This window comes from Balaenoptera borealis (genome assembly GCF_965194805.1).
Source record: "Balaenoptera borealis genome assembly, chromosome: 1".
Taxonomy (NCBI): domain Eukaryota; kingdom Metazoa; phylum Chordata; class Mammalia; order Artiodactyla; family Balaenopteridae; genus Balaenoptera; species Balaenoptera borealis.
In genome coordinates, this window is record NC_138860.1 from 10013905 (window position 1) to 10031122 (window position 17218).

The 17218-nt window shown below is 35.9% G+C and overlaps 2 protein-coding genes across 2 annotated transcripts in view; one reads left to right on the plus strand and one right to left on the minus strand.

Moving 5' to 3' along the window:
- The window catches only part of LOC309630376 (uncharacterized protein), a gene marked incomplete at its 5' end in the record, with an annotated part of 1321579 nt that overhangs the window by 424080 nt on the left and 880281 nt on the right, over positions 1 to 17218 (plus strand). The window lies entirely within an intron of this gene.
- Positions 596 to 17218, minus strand: part of RGS21 (regulator of G protein signaling 21) — a gene marked incomplete at its 5' end in the record, with an annotated part of 26180 nt that continues 9557 nt past the window's right edge. The window contains one exon of the mRNA XM_082360596.1: positions 596 to 9041. Within this exon, the coding sequence (XP_082216722.1) occupies positions 8838 to 9041 (204 nt within the window). The remainder of the gene's footprint in view (positions 9042 to 17218) is intronic.

The window sequence follows — 17218 nt, forward strand, 5'->3', positions numbered from 1 at the left end:
GCGCTCTTGATGGGAATGTAAATTGATACAGCCACTATGGAGAACAGTATGGAGGTTCCTTAAAAAACTAAAACTAGAACTACCATACGACCCAGCAATCCCACTACTGAGCATATACCCTGAGAAAAACCTAATTCAAAAAGAGACATGTACCACAATGTTCACTGCTGCACTATTTACAATAGCCAGGACATGGAAGCAACCTAAGTGTCCATCAACAGATGAATGGATAAAGAAGATGTGGCACATGTATACAATGGAATATTACTCAGCCCTAAAAAGAAACGAAATTGAGTTATTTGTAGTGAGGTGGATGGACCTAGAGTCTGTCATACAGAGTGAAGTAAGTCAGAAAGAGAAAAACAAATACCATATGCTAATACATATATATGGAATCTAAAAAAAAAAAAAAGGTTCTCATGAACCTAGGGGCAGGACAGGAGAAAAGACACAGACGTAGAGAATGGACTTGAGGACACATGGAGGGGGAGGGGGAAGGGTAATCTGGGACGAAGTGAGAGAGTGGCACAGACATATATACACTACCAAATGTAAAATAGATAGCTAGTGGGAAGCAGCCGCATAGCACGGGGAAGATCAGCTCGGTGCTTTGTGACCTCCTAGAGGGGTGGGATAGGGAGGATGGGAGGGAGACGCAAGAGGGAGGGGATATGGTGATATACGTATGCATATAGCTGATTCACTTTGTTATACAGCAGAAACTAACACAATACTGTAAAGCAATTATACTCCAATAAAGATGAAAAAAAAAAAAAAAGCTGGAACTATGTTATGAAGGAATTTATATGCCAGAGTAAGAAGCTTGGAAATTGTGCATAATGAGTGTCCATTAACGGTTTAAGCAAGAGGGTGTCTTGTTAGGATTTTTAATTCAGAAAGCTCTCTGGCAGAATACGGAAGTGAGTCACAGTGAGGTAAGACTGGCAAAGTGGGTGCCAGTTAGGTGGCTGTTGGAAAGGCAGAAAAAATGATGGGACCCTGATTTATAGCAGTGACAGTGGTGATCGAAATAAATTGTATCAGTAGCACTTATCAGTTAATTGGATCTGAGATCGAAGGAGAACTGTTATAATGACTCCTTGCCTTTAGACTCAGGTATCTCAATGATGGGTGACCAGTAACGGAAGGAATACTAGAGGATGCGAAGGTCTTATTGCCTGGAGGTAAGGCTGCCACATCATTTTCAATGATGAGATGTTTGCATAACAGCCAGGTGGGGCTGTGCATCCAGATTAGACAAACTTGGGCCACCCCACTGGCATGACTCTGGGAGGGACCCTCACAATGGGTTCACAAGGTCATGTGCTCTTGTAAAATTTGCAATAATAAGATATTTTAACCACAGTTGCCTAAGACTGCTGCCCCTTTTACTCTGACTTCCCTCCACTACACTTTCCGTCTTGACAGTGGCTGGGTGAGTTTGGGGATCTGCCTGAAAGGCAATGATGATACACTAGTTTGGGTTTAGAATAAAGTGTTTGGGAGGTTCACAATCCTGGTGCTAGCCATCCTGGTTCAGGAAAGGCTTTCAGGCACACGTGTACGGTCCTCTGTGTCAACCCACCTGATGTTACAATGTGCAGGGGCAGGGCCAAGTGTCCCGGGTTGCCTGGTGTAGAAACATGTGGGTCACGGAGGAGGAATAAAGTCTGAATGTATGGAACCACGAGTTGTTCTGTGGAAAACTCTTAGAATCATCCAGACGTGAAAAACTTTGAGTGAAAGATGTGGCTTTTACTAATGCTTCATCAAAATAGAAGTTCTTTTCTTTCATGAATATATTTGATACTGAAACATAATTATAAATGCACAATTATTTTGAAGGGAATTTAAGAAATGAACTTTATCTGAATTCCTCCATTTATTGGACACAAACATATAAGAGGATTACACACAGCAAGTTCATCTGGGTGAGAGGTCTTATGGGTTTTTTTGCATTCCAAATATCAGTAATAAGACACAACAGCTGACTAACCACACCAGATGAAAGACTGATTTATCTGTCTAGTCTCTCTATAATATTACAAAACAATTAATGAAAATGGAGTAAAATATAGAGTTGTGTCAGACAGTTAATGAAAATGTGTTACTTTTTTGGTCTCTATGATACTGTGGTATTTGTCAGCATTTTAAAAATTATGGGGTTTTTTTGTTGTTGTTGTTCTAAGTATGTATTCACTTCTTAAACTAATTTTGTATTCAGAATTCTGTGTTCCGTTTCTTAAAGAGGACCCTGCATATGGTATAAGCTTTGGACCTCACAGGATCTGAATTTCTCAGGAGTCAGAATATTCATAGTGACGGAGACTGGGGGTGTAGATGCTCTCAGGAGAGTGTCCTGAGGGACTGGGAAGGAGAACGAGAATGGAAAGCTAAATTTGGGAAACTAAGGAGCAGGGAGAGAAAGAGGAGCCTGTGAAGCAGATGGGAAAGGAGCAGCTAGGAAACAAGGCCACTAGTGGAAAAAGGTGTCCCAGGATCTCGTGAGTCGAGTATTCAGAAGGAAGCGGTTAACGGTGTTCAGTTCCACAGAACGGCCGTCATGAGAGGGCTGGGAATTGGCCACCAGATTCAATCTCAAACAGCCATGACATTTCGGTGAAAAGTGAGCGCCAGTGACGAAAGCCCCTCTTGTACTAAGTTAAATAACGAATTTAAGAGGAGCAAGTGAAGACAACGTGTAGACCACACATTTTCATGATGCTTGGAGGTGAAGAGTATAAACTATGGTAGAAATAGAGCAGGGACGAAGAATAAGATACAGCTGTTTCATTCAAAGTGGAAGACCTGAGCGTTTGTAACTGCTGCTGGAAGCTGAAAGAGGAGAAGCATGCACTTTTACATCCTTCAAAACCACAGGACAACAGGCAGTCCTGCAACTTCACTTGTTGAATGAAATTCCTTTAATATTAAGCCTAAGTCATCTTCCTTCAGTCATTCTGCTTTTCTACAAGATATTTCTGTTAGTTTTAGCATTATTCCTCCATTCTTCCAAGGCCCAAATCTTGAAATCCACCTTCGTTACGTTTCGTCAACCACAGGTGATCTTCGCTGTTCCTCTCCCAGCCGGCTCTCTTCAGTGCGCCTGCGCCATGGGTTTCGGGCGCGGTCCCTGCCCTCCTCTCTGGTAGGTGGGCCCTGCGTTTTCACACATTGGTCCACAGCTTTTCTTTTCCAAGTCTCAGCTGACCCCGTTTTAACTCGTCCATGTCTTTATATTATATATTTTGTATACCGTGATAGTAATTATCAACACGTATCCTGCCTGTACATTATCCTGCAGTTAACATTTATACTATAGTTCTTTTAATTGTATATTATGTTGCGCAAAGCAAAAACTTACTTTTCTCTGTGAAAATGCTTTAAGCTATGAGCTGCTGTCCAAATTCTACTGTCTTTCAGTTTATGGTACACTTTTTGAAAACTTTAAAAAACCTCTTGTGTTTTCCACACTGCTTACCTCAGAATTGTTAATTCAATGGGAAATTCTTAAAACTCAACTGATCAGACAGTAGGAATTAAACACATAAATAGACTGTTATGGTCTTTCAATATTGACTGAAGAAATGTTCTTTTATGTTTCAGGGCTAATAATTGCATTTTAATTTTAATTACAGAATGAGGAAATAAATGTGTTTTGCGTATATTTAGCCTCTTTTTTCAAAGTTATTGATTTAGAAAATACATCTTCTAATTTGATTAATACTTGCATTTTATTTTTTCTGAGGCTTTACTCCTATTTGAAATGGAGGTATTATGAAACAGTTTATATGAGCTTAAAAATGACCAGTTGAAATAAGTAATTAATGTTTTCAAAAGACAGAAACAGAGTTCCTTAAGTGGGTATATGTATATGTTAGTGTATTCATGTAACCTTAGATTTCTCAATGAAGTCCTAAATTTACTCCAAGCCATTATGTAATGATACTTTTCACTCTTCATTGGCTTCTACCACTTAATATAAAAACTACATTTGGGAAAATGGCTTTTATCTGGCTTAAAACACAGTGAGGGCTCATCGTTTGAAGTTTCCAATCAATCTTTAATCTTTTAGTGTTGGTGCTTATTTACTCTTTTTAAAAGACTGCTTCTAGCAAAAAAAGAAAATCCTATAAAGGAATCTATAGACTTGTTTGACAATAAACATGCTTTAAAAGCAGATTTTTAGTAGCTCAATCATAAATTCAACATTTAAATCTCCCTCAAAGTGCTCTTGGTTTTTAATAATGGATTTTGGTATGATCCCATAAAAGATTCATGTTCAGACCTTTAGCAACTACTGCTTTGAATAATTAATTTCAAAATATATTTTTTCTAATACATAATAGGAATTTCCTATGTCTTTTCCGTTTATAAGAAGTAAGGAAAACCAGTCTTATGATTTTGATTCATGATTATGTCTGTGGTAAACATGACATATTTGGAGAGAAGAACAAAAACAATAATTCAAAGGCATTATTCACAAAAATATTTACTTTTTTAAAGACCTAAAACTGAAACTTTTAAAGTAAGATATTTTAATTAAAATATATGAAACAAATACAAGAATATTTAATATACCTACATTATGAAAATTTTAATTTTTTCTTATCAGTTTTTAAAAAGAACCAGATATTTATTATATTTTATATCTAAGCCATCATCATTTACAAAATTAATTTACAGCTTATTTTCCCCAATGCACCTAATGAATAAAAGTATCAGAATAAGGAAACCACACCATATTTTTTAAAAATTAACTACTTCAAAATTCTTATTTGTAAAAATAGAAGTCGATGAAATGATGTTTTATGTGAGATATCCAGGGATAGTTAAACAATCATCACCCCAGGAAAAAATGTGAATTTAACAAGACAGATTTCTATTTTTCAGAAATATTCATTGCTGACTTTAATCTGGATACAACACAAGGCATAAATATTCAATGGCTAAACAATAACCCAGTTAAACTTCATTGGGTTTTTTTTTTCTCTAGTAGACATCCAATCCAATTTTTGTATCTTAAATGAAATAAGGAGAAAAAAATGTTGTGGTTTCTTAAAGAAATGAGGTCATTTAAAAAATGTTATTTTCCCACCTTCTGTTTGTTATACGTGGAAGCACACTAATATCTATTCACTTATGACTATAATTAATTATGCATATATATTTTACATTCAAATGCACACTATAAATAGTAATTGTAATAAAACATATTAAATTCCTCTGAAATGGCATAGCTAAAGTAAATAGTTTTCCTTTAATTAATCATTCCTCGATGCTCTCCCATTAAAATGCAATGGCAAATCTGACAAAACAATAGGGGAACACAGGGCAAGTGACTCTTTATTCATATAATAATTGACTACTGCTGTGACAACATCCCACCTTTTTCACATAGTTGTGAAAAGAGTTCACTTTAAATTAATTGGCATCACCATGAAATAAATTACAAGACTGTGTAGTTGGGAAGCAAATCAGGCCCACATTAGATATAATTGGGTGAAACTGATATAGGGATTTTGTGGGTGAAGGTTAGAAATGGAATTTTTGCACAGGAAATAAATGTATGAGACCAAATTGTTTTTGTTTTTAAAGAGCATTTTCTTTTTTTTTTTTTAATGGATCTCTTTAGTTATCTAACAATGATTCGTATTGATTACTTAAGTTAGGACATGGCTTGTATGATTTGGAAGATTAGCTGATCAGCTTCCATTTAAATGAAAGGAAGATCCATTTAATCTAAACTTCAAGTCCTGGATAATGGATTTGACCTTTTCTTGAAATATTGGAAAATAAATCCAGACTATTCTCCAAAGTTATGGGCCAGAATGCTACTATTTGTTTAAAAGCCAAGATGATACTAAGCTTATTAGAAAGGATATTAGAACGGAAACAGAAAAAACACTTTTTTTTTTTGCTTTTATCATATCAGCATGTACTCTCATCAGGAAAATTATGGATATGCATAGTTACTACATCACACAAAATTAGAAAACTCTAGAAAAAAGTAAAACAATGAAGGCGAATAGAATGAATTCTATATAAACACAGACTAAAAAAAAGTTTGGGAAAATAAAATTTGACACTAGCTCATGTTTGTAATGCCCTAAATGTTTTAGATTTTTATAATATAGTATTAGTAAAAAAAAAAAATCTGTTGATTATATTTTGAGGCTGAAATATATCCTTCCTATGCAAGTATTTGCATAAACTTATAGGAATCAGTACTCATTTTTGATGAATTTTCACTATTTGATATTTAAATAAATTCAAAAGGATTTTAGATAAATTCATGGATTGTAGCTCCACATTGGATTGTTAAAGAAGCTAAAATTCTTTTTGGAATATGTATATCATTTGATTTCTTTAGGTCTCATCTAATGGAGGGCAAACATAAATTGCTTTAAAATATATTTTGTAGGAATATTCTATTTCTGTCAGGAAATAGAAAACACTGTGCTTGGGAGAACTCTTCTTATAATTTGAAGATCATATCTATGTCAGTATCTTGTAATTTTATTACTGCTTACTGCTTAGCTTAGTTTTTAATATAAGTACTTCATTTCTTAAAACCGATGTAAATATTTTTAGAAAATGGCATTACACAATTAATGAATATTTAAGTATGTTAACAGGAGTGTTAACGTTATTATTCATTTTTTTTGCAAGTTAATCTTTTATTTAAAAATCCCATCCATAAAATCACTCATCAGTGATAACTGATGAATAAAGTAACATATGGAGTGAAAGAGACATACAGAGAACAACATATGAAAGATATCCATCTGATATTTTACCGAAATTCCTCACTACCAAGTGTTCCAAAAACCTGAAATTGATTTTATTCACAAAACTTGCAATTGTTTTCTTTTCTGTTCTATTAAGTCAGAACATCTATAATTATAGCCTGGGATGGGGAATGAGTTGAGGAGGTGAGAGGGAAGGATTGCAGTTGAGGGTCTCTGGTTGGGATCTATTAGAGGTCATTCAACATCCAATTTTTTAACAGATCATTTTGACACCCACTGTATTTTTACCCCCTGCCAATCATCTGCTTCTAGGTGGTGAAAGTTTGATTTGTGACTGACTGTTCATTCTTAGAGAAAACCTGAGAGGCAATCTCTGAACAGGAAGTCTTGCTCTATGACAACAAGAAGGAATTTGCAAACTGACGGTAAAAGGTCAATTTGCATATTCAATGAAAGGAACAGTGCCTGGTATTTGAGGATGAGTAGGACAGTAGATTCTCAGGCCCCGGCAGTTCTAATGGGGAGGAGATAACTCTCCTGCTGTGAGAACAAGGTGCTGGCTGTGGCCCCGTGGGAAAAGCACTGTTCCTACCAGCTCTGCCTCTTATCCGCACGTGCCCTTAAGAAATAACCGAGATCTCCGTGTTTTACGTCTAAAAGGAGGGGATGTGATTTCAATTTCTAAGGTCCCTTCTGTCTTTTAAAGTTTTTTTTTCATCTCTAGGAATAATTTTTAAATTTCCTATTTAAGTAGAGACTAAATTAAGGTTGGAACCTTCAAAAGAAATGTTGAAAAGGGTATATATAGCTCTTTTCCATTAAGTGCGCCTTAAGGGGGACTGAATATTCACAATCAGTGTGCATAATGTCTTTCTTTAAAGAATTTGCAAGTGTCCAGGGAATGCTCCATTTGCATGTGTTTAAATGTTTATTTTTCAAGACAAAGGGGAGACAAAATTTTGTCTATCAAATGAATGGTTTGTAGAAACATAAAATAAATCCTGCTATTTTTCCTGCATTTTCTAATGTTCAAATAATCCGCAAAATACAGATGTCAACAAAGTTAAATAAATCTGTGAAAATAAAATGGAAACATGGAAGATCTGTTGAATCTTTATAGCTTTTCATATTAACGTGAAATTATTCGTAATTGTCATGGGACATTTACATGTAGAAAGAGGACAATTTTAGGAACATCTCAAAACAACTGCATTTAAAAACATCTCTTTGAGTTTTATAAACAAGTTCCAGTGCTGAAGGAGTGAGTAGATACTTAACTCCACAGTTATCTGGGTAGATAATATTGCAGTAATTTTTTATTTTATGGGATAGTCACTGCTGTGCAGTTCATCAAATAAGGACTTAACCATGTTCCTTATTCCTCCTCGTTCCTTTATATTTTTATTGATCTAAGAAAACCAATCCTCCCCACCCTCAAGGTCCTTTTCATACAAGCCTATCTGTGCCATTGAATTAAACCAAGTGATCTATTTTGACAGTTTGATCAATATATATATATATATATATATGCCATTTTTCTTTTTCATTAATCTGAGGGCTATACCAGTTTAGATAACCACCACATTATCAGATCCTGGTTGAAAAGAAATAGTTGATACACTAAATGCAGGGTTATGTTTTGGTTTAGAATTTCTCTTTTTACAGACGTGAGGTTTTGAATAATGCAAATGGTATTTAAAATCATCTGTATGATGCTAAACAGTCTCCCATGCAGCAACATGAAGATATATAGTTTCTTGAATTTATAATGTCATAAGAATATCCACTTGTGGTTTGAGTGTATTATATCTCTATAAACTTCCTTTGTACTCTCCCAGTAGGAGATTTTTAAGTACCTGATAAAATAAACACGTTCTAAACAAATGACTTAAACATTCAGGCTTCAGATATAAAATATTATTTTTCTATTGGAGTAAAACATGAATTCTAAACCCTAAAAAAATTTAAATTGTGTTTGTATATTTAAAACATTCTAGCCTTGAAGTATAGTGATTGAGCTGATCTATCCTATCACTTGTTTTCCCCCTAATTATAATCTGATTGTTAGTTTGTCATTTACCTTCTTTACAAGAAAGGGAGCCATTTTTTATGATTTCCAACCTGTTTGCTATTTACCAGTTTCTTATAAATCTCTGACTTTAGAAATCGAGGAAAAGAATCCTTGGCCATCAGACTGTAGATTAACTTCTGAGCCTCATCAAAACATGTGAGAGTTGGTTCTGCAATATTCTTTGAGATGAGGTCCCTGGTACTGAAGTCAATGTTAATGTGTGGAAACAAATTTCATCGCATTAGATTAGTTTAATCAAAGAATGCATGGTTTAAACAGATGGTAGATACACATATGATTTGAATTTTTTTTCTAAACACAAAGTTAATCTGATGCAAAACAACAGAGAGGTCACATGTTCATTTTCTGAAATGCAGAACACATGCTCAGTTTAATTACATTTCCTAGGTTCAGAGGGTTGGCATTGACAGAGAACAGAGGTCAAGCCTTATTTTGAGATTACAAAAAATGGCAAAGTGAAAGGCAAACAAGATATTTTATGATTTTAGATTTCTTTTCCCTCCCATCCTTTATTTCTTTCTAGTACTTTGACCTTAATATGTAAAATTTACTTTTCATAGGCAGAACAATAATTAGAATTTACTAGGATGGTTTTCACCAATCCACTCCCATTCTCTATACCTCCCCGTGTTGTTTCCCATGTTGCTGCTTTTCATCCTAATTTGTATTTCTTTTTGTTTGCCAAAATGGACCAGATAACACCCAATTTCATGGACCGCCATGCCTCCCATGGAATATACATATATACGTGTGTGTGTGTGTATGTATATTCTTGTCCCTTGAGCACTGCCACATGTAACTATTCTCAGCAAGGTCTAATAGAGATCTGTTATCTGAACACACCATTCACCTGCAAATCTGTAAAAAGCCCCCAAACCTGTGGAGATACTTGTCCAATTCTACCCATATTCCAGGATATATTTTGAGAAGCAGAAAATTTAACATCCAAGTTGTTTCACTTAAACTGAAAATATTCATGAAGCGCGAAAGAGATTTGAATCTTAAAATTCAAAGCTCACCAAAGGCAGGTGCTATATCTGTCTTATTTATCATTTTATTTCATGGCACTTAGCCAATTATCTACCACATAATAGGCAGTCAGTAAATATTTGTTGAATAGAATTATAATGTCTCTTGGTAAAATGGGGGAGACTATAAAAATGCCAGAATTTGGGGGTCTGGTAAAAGACTATAAGTGACAATTTATGTTTATTGAATTGAAGTTAAAATATAGGCAGGTAGACCTTCAATCAAATCTCTCCTCTGCTACTTACTTGCTATTCATATGAGTAAAGCAAGTTCTACAGTTTCCTTCAATTTTTGATTTCTATGGTGTAAAAGAGGATAATAATAACATCTGTCTTAAAGTGTTTTAAGGACTAAATGAGATAAGTAATATCACACTATTTCAGTATTATTATTGTAGGAAAAGAACAAAAGAAAAAAACTTTATTTTGAAAAGAATCATCAAAGGCCACTGTTTACTCACTGATATTTTCTTTCTTTAGGGATTTCAGCTACTCAGGGATACAGATTACATCTGCTTTGTATTTCTTTGATCATCCTTTCAGGTCCTCCATCAAAGTTCCAGATGAAATGCTGCAACTTCCTCGAAGGAATCAATTTCTGCTTCTTTATACAGGAAGATGGTGTGGGGTACAGGTAAGATTTTAGGATAGTTTTCCAATCTGTGCTCTAACACTTATGATGTTGCTGACCTGGGGTGAGTTACTTTCATATTTTCAAGTTCTGCTTTTTTATCTTGAAGCTTGGCCATTCTTGACTGAGTGGTTACAAGAATTAAAGTGAGATGGTCCATACAATCATTGATTCCACAAATATTTTGGGGTATGTTATGTGCCAGGTGCTTTCTATATTTGGAGAAAATACTATATACTTTCTATGTAGTCTTAGTATTATACTAATACTATAAATAGTATTATTTTATATTTACACTTGAAGGATGAGAAGAAGCAGGTTCTCTAAGAATCTGGGGAAGACCATTTCTGGCAGAATAAACAAATACAGAATCCCTGAGGCAAGAAAGAATTGGTTGTGTTTGAAGAGCCTCGTACCTGCATGGCAGGGGTGCAGGGTGTGAGAAAAAAGTTCCTGTGACCAGGTTGGGAGAGGAGGTCCAGGCCAAGTCTTGGGGGGCTTATGTGCTTTGGTAAGGGGTTCTTTCTACTAGAAGCAATGGGAAGACAGTGAAGTGTTCTGAGCGGGGAGGTGGCATGATAACATGTCATGAATCTAGTATAGTGCCTGCCTCATGGACGGAATCAATGAGTAGTGGGTATTACCAAGATCTTGTAGTGGTTTCTGAACATCTAGTATAATCTGTTTCATAAATCCTATCTTGTGTTGTGGGGATATGAGAATATATATTGCCCGTTTCCTCCTTCAGCTATGCTGTTCGTTCTTTAATGGTGTCGTCTGCAATTTGTTGAACTTTATATCCCCCATAAAGGTAAATATAGCAAGTTAACTCCTTTAGGCATTCAGTCATTGGGTGAGTTTTCACTGATAGCAGGGCCAGTGTGTGCCTGGTGCAGAATGCTGCCTTATTATTTTAATCAAAACTGAACACCTTCAGTAGCTCCTCATTCCCTACTTAAAAAGCCCAAAGCCCGGATCTTGGCATTCATGACCTATACAATATGGTCCAAACCTATACATTTTTCTCCTCTCCGTGTGCCCTGTATCCCCACTAAGGTAGGCACTGCCCCCCAAATTTCTTATATTTTGTTATGGATGAATATTTTCCCATACCATCCCAGTCTAGCTGAAAATCACTCCTTCTCACCTAAGTCTTTCACTATCTTTTATGTCCTTAAGACTACATTCAAATAGCATCTACCTTGTGAAGTTTACTTGTAGATTTTTCCCCTTTTCTGACCTCTGAAAGGACTTTGGATTACTTAGATAAGATTTACATTTTGCCTGCCCCTCACTATGCCTTGCACAGTGTAAGGATTCAATAAATGCATGTTGTATAAACAAAGTGAAAAAAGCTTCTACATTTGTTAAAAATCATGGTAAAATTTTAAGCAGAACTATTCCATTTCAGTATAATACTGATAATTAATATTATTTGTTCAGATATACTAAGCTTGTACTTCTGACTTATCCCTCTCACTTTTCTGATTTGACTGTTTTCCTACCAAGAAGCTGCCAACATCAGCTATTGATAGCTAAGTGATTCGCAGAGACACTATTCCCAGGGGATAATCAGTAGTCTTTCGAAGCTGTGTCTTGGCAATTCAGTTTAATGTCAGTGACAAAATATCACACCCACGTGTTTGTATAAGTTATTATTTTTCTCCAAATTGTTCAAGCTGGAAACACAAGAATCATCTCTGCCACCTCTTTTACCCTCTGATCTCTCTCCCTCACTCTCTCCTGTCTCTCCAGTTTAACCTTTTATAACGTAATCTCTTCCCTAAACCATGGAATCTACCTCTTACCTGATACCTCCCCTTCTACACACTGTGGACAGCATTACTATATCAATTTCACCAAAATATCACTTTCATTGTATGAATGTTCAGCTGACAAGGCATTATTTTCTATAACATAAAATTTAAACATTTTACCCTGGCATTTGAGCTTCCTCATACCTGGACTTCAAAGTGTTGTTTTGAAATCGTCTACTTATCTTTGGTGATATCCACAAAGTTGGTCTACTTTCTGTTCCAAAAGTGAATTTTGTATCTAAAGCCCTCGTTTATGCTGTTTCACCATCTAAAATCCCTCTTGCCTCCACGGTTTTATTCTGTACAGATTATCCTAAATCCCTTAGGATTCAGTTTAAGTTGAATATCCTCCAAGAAGCCTTCCCTGATCACAGACGGAAAGTCACTATAATTTCCTTATCATCATACATTATTTTGATGTAAAAATCTTAAGAAATTTGACTTCTTGCTTAAACAGATTTGGATACAATGGCTTCTATTAACGTTAAGTATTCAATCTGATAATCAGAGAGAGATTTGTCACTACAAAGGGAATTCAGTAGCCTGTGGCATGTAATTTACCTGTCTTTTATCTGCTATCTTTTCCCTATTTTTTTCACTAATTCTTTTTTCTCTACATGTCCCTCAAAATATGAGCAGAGCAGATTTGCATTATCTAAGTTCTGGGCCAAGTCTTCTCTTTCTGGGTTTTTTTCCTTGGTGACTTTGTCTTCTCCCATTTTAAAATATTTAAACAATGTCATTATCTCTAAAATAATCCTAAGAATGTTTAAAGATGATTACTTTAACTGTAAATAATAATAGTTAACATTCATCAGATATTACTACTGTTGTGCTAAGTCTTTATATGGCTACTTTATGTCACACACACACCTGTAAGATGGATAGTATTATCATCCCTATTTTTCTGGGGAAAAAAAAACACCTCATCTGAAAAAGTAGTTGTTTTTTGCTAGTCATTTCTGTAATTTATTCATTTAAAGTATTTCACTGAATGGGTGCTTAGGAATTACTCTAAGATCTGATCATATAAAGATGATTACGTTGAAAGTCAGTCAAGAAGACAAATTTTGAGAAAGTAATCCAAAGGGAAAAATATACCTTCTGAAAAAGAAGCTTTTTGAAAGAAATGAGATTGTAAGCTGATCATCAAGGTATTATTACGGGTATATAAGTTTAAGGAAGGGACTTGGACATGGGAGAGAAAACTGGAAGAAGCCCAGTGGGTTTTCAGGAGGAAAAGGGCAACAGTCTGGAAAGGCATGAAGGTCCAGACCACATAGACTTCTATAGGTCTTGTTAAATAATTTTTAATTAACCTGAGAGCAATGAGGAGAATTTTAAGTACGGTACTGATAATAAACACATGTTCGAAAAAACATATCACTGGCTGCTATGTGGTATAACAACTAGGTGTGGATAAAGGGAAGAAAAGTTAGGAAGTCATACCAGAAATTCCAGTGGTCAATCATGGTGGATTAGGCTGGGTCGTGTCACAGAGAATGGAGGGAAGTGCATAGATTTCAAAGATATTTATAAAGTAGAATAGATGGAACTTGTGATTGAATATTTATGAGCTGGGATGAGGAACAAAATCTTTAAGAATGACTGGATTTTAGAAATATTCTGAAGAATGAGATGACAAAGTGTTGATGGGTTGGATAAGGCATGTGAGCAGAAGAGAAGAACCAAGGATGACTATCAGCTATTTAGCCAGAGCGAAAAGAATGGAGTTGCCATTAACCGAGATGGAGAGACTCAGGTAGAAGAAAGTTTTGAGAAGAAAATTAGGACTCAGATTTGTGTTTAAGTTTGAGGTGCCCTCTTAAAGCCAGAGGGCTGGAAGAGATCACCGGGAGAGTAAATGTAAGCGGGTAATAGAGGAGAACCGCCTCCTCTCATGATAGTGTGTGCTGGGTTATGAGTAGCAACAGCAAAAGAAGTTGTTAAAGAGTAGTGAGGGCTTCCCTGGTGGCGCAGTGGTTAAGAATCCGCCTGACAATGCAGGGGACACGGGTTCAAGCCCTGGTCCGGGAAGATCCCACATGCCACGGAGCAGCTAAGCCCATGTGCCACAACTACTGAGCCTGCACGCCACAGCTACAGAGTCCACATGCCACAACTACTGAAGCGTGCACACCTAGATCCCTTGCTCCACAACAAGAGAAGCCACCGCAATGAGAAGCCCGCGCACCACAATGAAGAGTAGCTCCCGCTTGCCACAACTAGAGAAAGCCCGCGTGCAACAACGAAGACCCAATGCAGCCAAAAATAAGTAAAAATGAAAATAAATAAATTTATTTAAAAAAAAAAGAGTAGTCAGTAAGAGAAGAAGAATTTGAGTCCTAGAAGCCAACTGAGGATAGTATTTCAATTAAGAGAGGGTGATCACTGTTGTTAAATGCTCCTGAGGAGTCAATCCGGGTGAGGTTTGAGAATAGTCTACCCAAAGTGCCTTGTCTTTTCTTCTCGACTTCCCTGAAATTTCAGTATCAGGACAAAGGTGAAAATATTAGGTCTAATATATTTTGACACATACATTCCTTTAATATAATCACTGCACCCCCAACTTTGCATTCATCTCAAATTTGACTTTTGTCTGAGTTGTCGTATCAATTTCTACCTCAAAAAGTAAGAACAGAGGAGATGTTAATCTTGGCGTAGATTGAAGGCAGGCATCTTATCAGGTGGTAACCCTCCAGAGATGCAGACCTTCCAACTGTGTGGTCTTGAGTCCCTCCTGAGCTGCTTGGGAATTGCAGGGAAGCTTAGACTTGGCTGAGTATCTCAGATTAGTAGGTCCAGAGCATGGGCTGAATGTCATATCGACTGTTGAAATAAACACAATTATATCTATATTATTTACCGATGTGAATAATCACTTGCATTTTGTTTCTATGGATACACTTAAGTTTCAAGGATATTGAGAAATACCTTTAATTTGCTTATTTTTCAAAAGGTCATGAATTATCTTAGCTATCTGAGACCACTGCACTGCCAATCTCAGAAAACAAGACTTAGGCTTGTGATTCTCATGGAATGACAGCTGAGATGTCATCGCAACTGTTTAGCAGCTTTTAAATCCTGTCAGTTTTGAAAAGGCCTTGACACAGCTGACATTGACAACAATCCATTGCATTAAAATGACTACCTTCTGACTGGTGTTTGTGATGGTTGTTTAAAAACGATTTTATTATAATGAGCCAGGGATATTTTAATACTCAGGTGATTTTGATAACTGCAAGTTATGCAAGCCAATTCCTCATTTTTATACCAGCAGTTTTAAATTCTTTTGGCTTCCAACAAATTATTTTAGCAGGAAGAATGCATTTTAAACTGTACCTTTTGGCTCTCTTGTGACCCTGAACTGTGCTTTATATATTTTTACATAATTTGAATGAAAAGTTCTCAGTTGAGCTCTCACATTCAAATGAGACAGACTTTTCCTCATTTAGAATGTATAGTGTAGCAGGAGACTGTCATTATGCAAAAAGTGTGTGCATGCATATGTAAAACGCCTTGCTCAAATAGGGCAGGCAGCTTCCTAGACCTCATTCACAACAGAGCTTAAAAATTACTATTCAAATTAAAGCCGCCTATAATCATGTTTTTGGTTACATAATTCTGTTTAATCACCACTAAAACCTCTAGTATTACTTCGTTTTTGGCATCATTAAAGGCACACGAATATCCTGAAATATATTCTCAAGGGCAGCTATTAAAGTTGAGAATAGCCAAGTTTGTAACATCGAGCAGGAATCCATCCTGCACAGGACTGTATCCTTTTGTTATGATTGGTTTTAAAGACAGAAATAAGTGACACGAGTTGGGAGGCAGTACTAATACCTTAAATTGGACAAGAGAAATGGAAAAAAATAATCAAATGTATGTGATCATAACATACAAAAGCATGATGGATATGGATTGTTAAAAATAGATGTAGATAGCAAATGTTATCTGGGGCAGCTGAAAGAGAGTCAGATTGACTGGTTTCCTTCACCAACCCTATCATGCTAATCCAAGATTAATTTAAGTGGCTCAGGGATGTATGCAAATTCAAAAAGCAATAGCCAGGACATGGAAGCAACCTAAATGTCCATCAACAGAGGAATGGATAAAGAAGATGTGGTACATATATACAATGGAATATTACTCAGCCATAAAAAGGAACAAAACTATGTCATTTGCAGAGACGTGGATGGACCTTGAGACTGTCATACCGAGTAAAGTAAGTCAGAAAAAGAAAAACAAACATCATATATTAATGCATATATGTGGAATCTAGAAAAATGGCACAGATGATCTTATTTGCAAAGCAGAAATAGAGACACAGACATAGAGAACAAAAGTATGGATACCAAGGGGGGAAGGGGGGGATGGGGTGAATTGAGAGACTGGGACTGACATATACACACTACTATGTATAAAATGATGACTAATGAGAAGTGACTGTACAGCATGGGGAACTCTACTTGGTGCTCTGTGGTGACCAAATAGGAAGGAAATCCAAAAAAAGAGGGGTTATATATATACCTGTGGCTGATTCACTTTGCTTTACAGCAGAAACTGACATAGCAGTGTAAAGCACCTATACTTCAATAAAAAAAAAACAGCTGAGCATTTTGTTTTTGAGTTGAAATGCAGCAATCATTCTTTCAGAGGGCCAAAATGATGCTTCAGGTTATTAGAAGAAATATTCCTGCCACTTTTTTTCGCTTTATAGTTTAAGAAGTTATACAAATTAGAGGGAATATGAGAAGAGAAATACAGCTTTTGATAGAAAGGAAGATAGACTCTGTGTGACAAGATAATTTTATGCTTTTGCCTTTAGCATAAACACCAGGGTTCCCAGTCTGTGTCATGAACATTGAAAATAAGTAGTAGATCTAAGAAAGGAA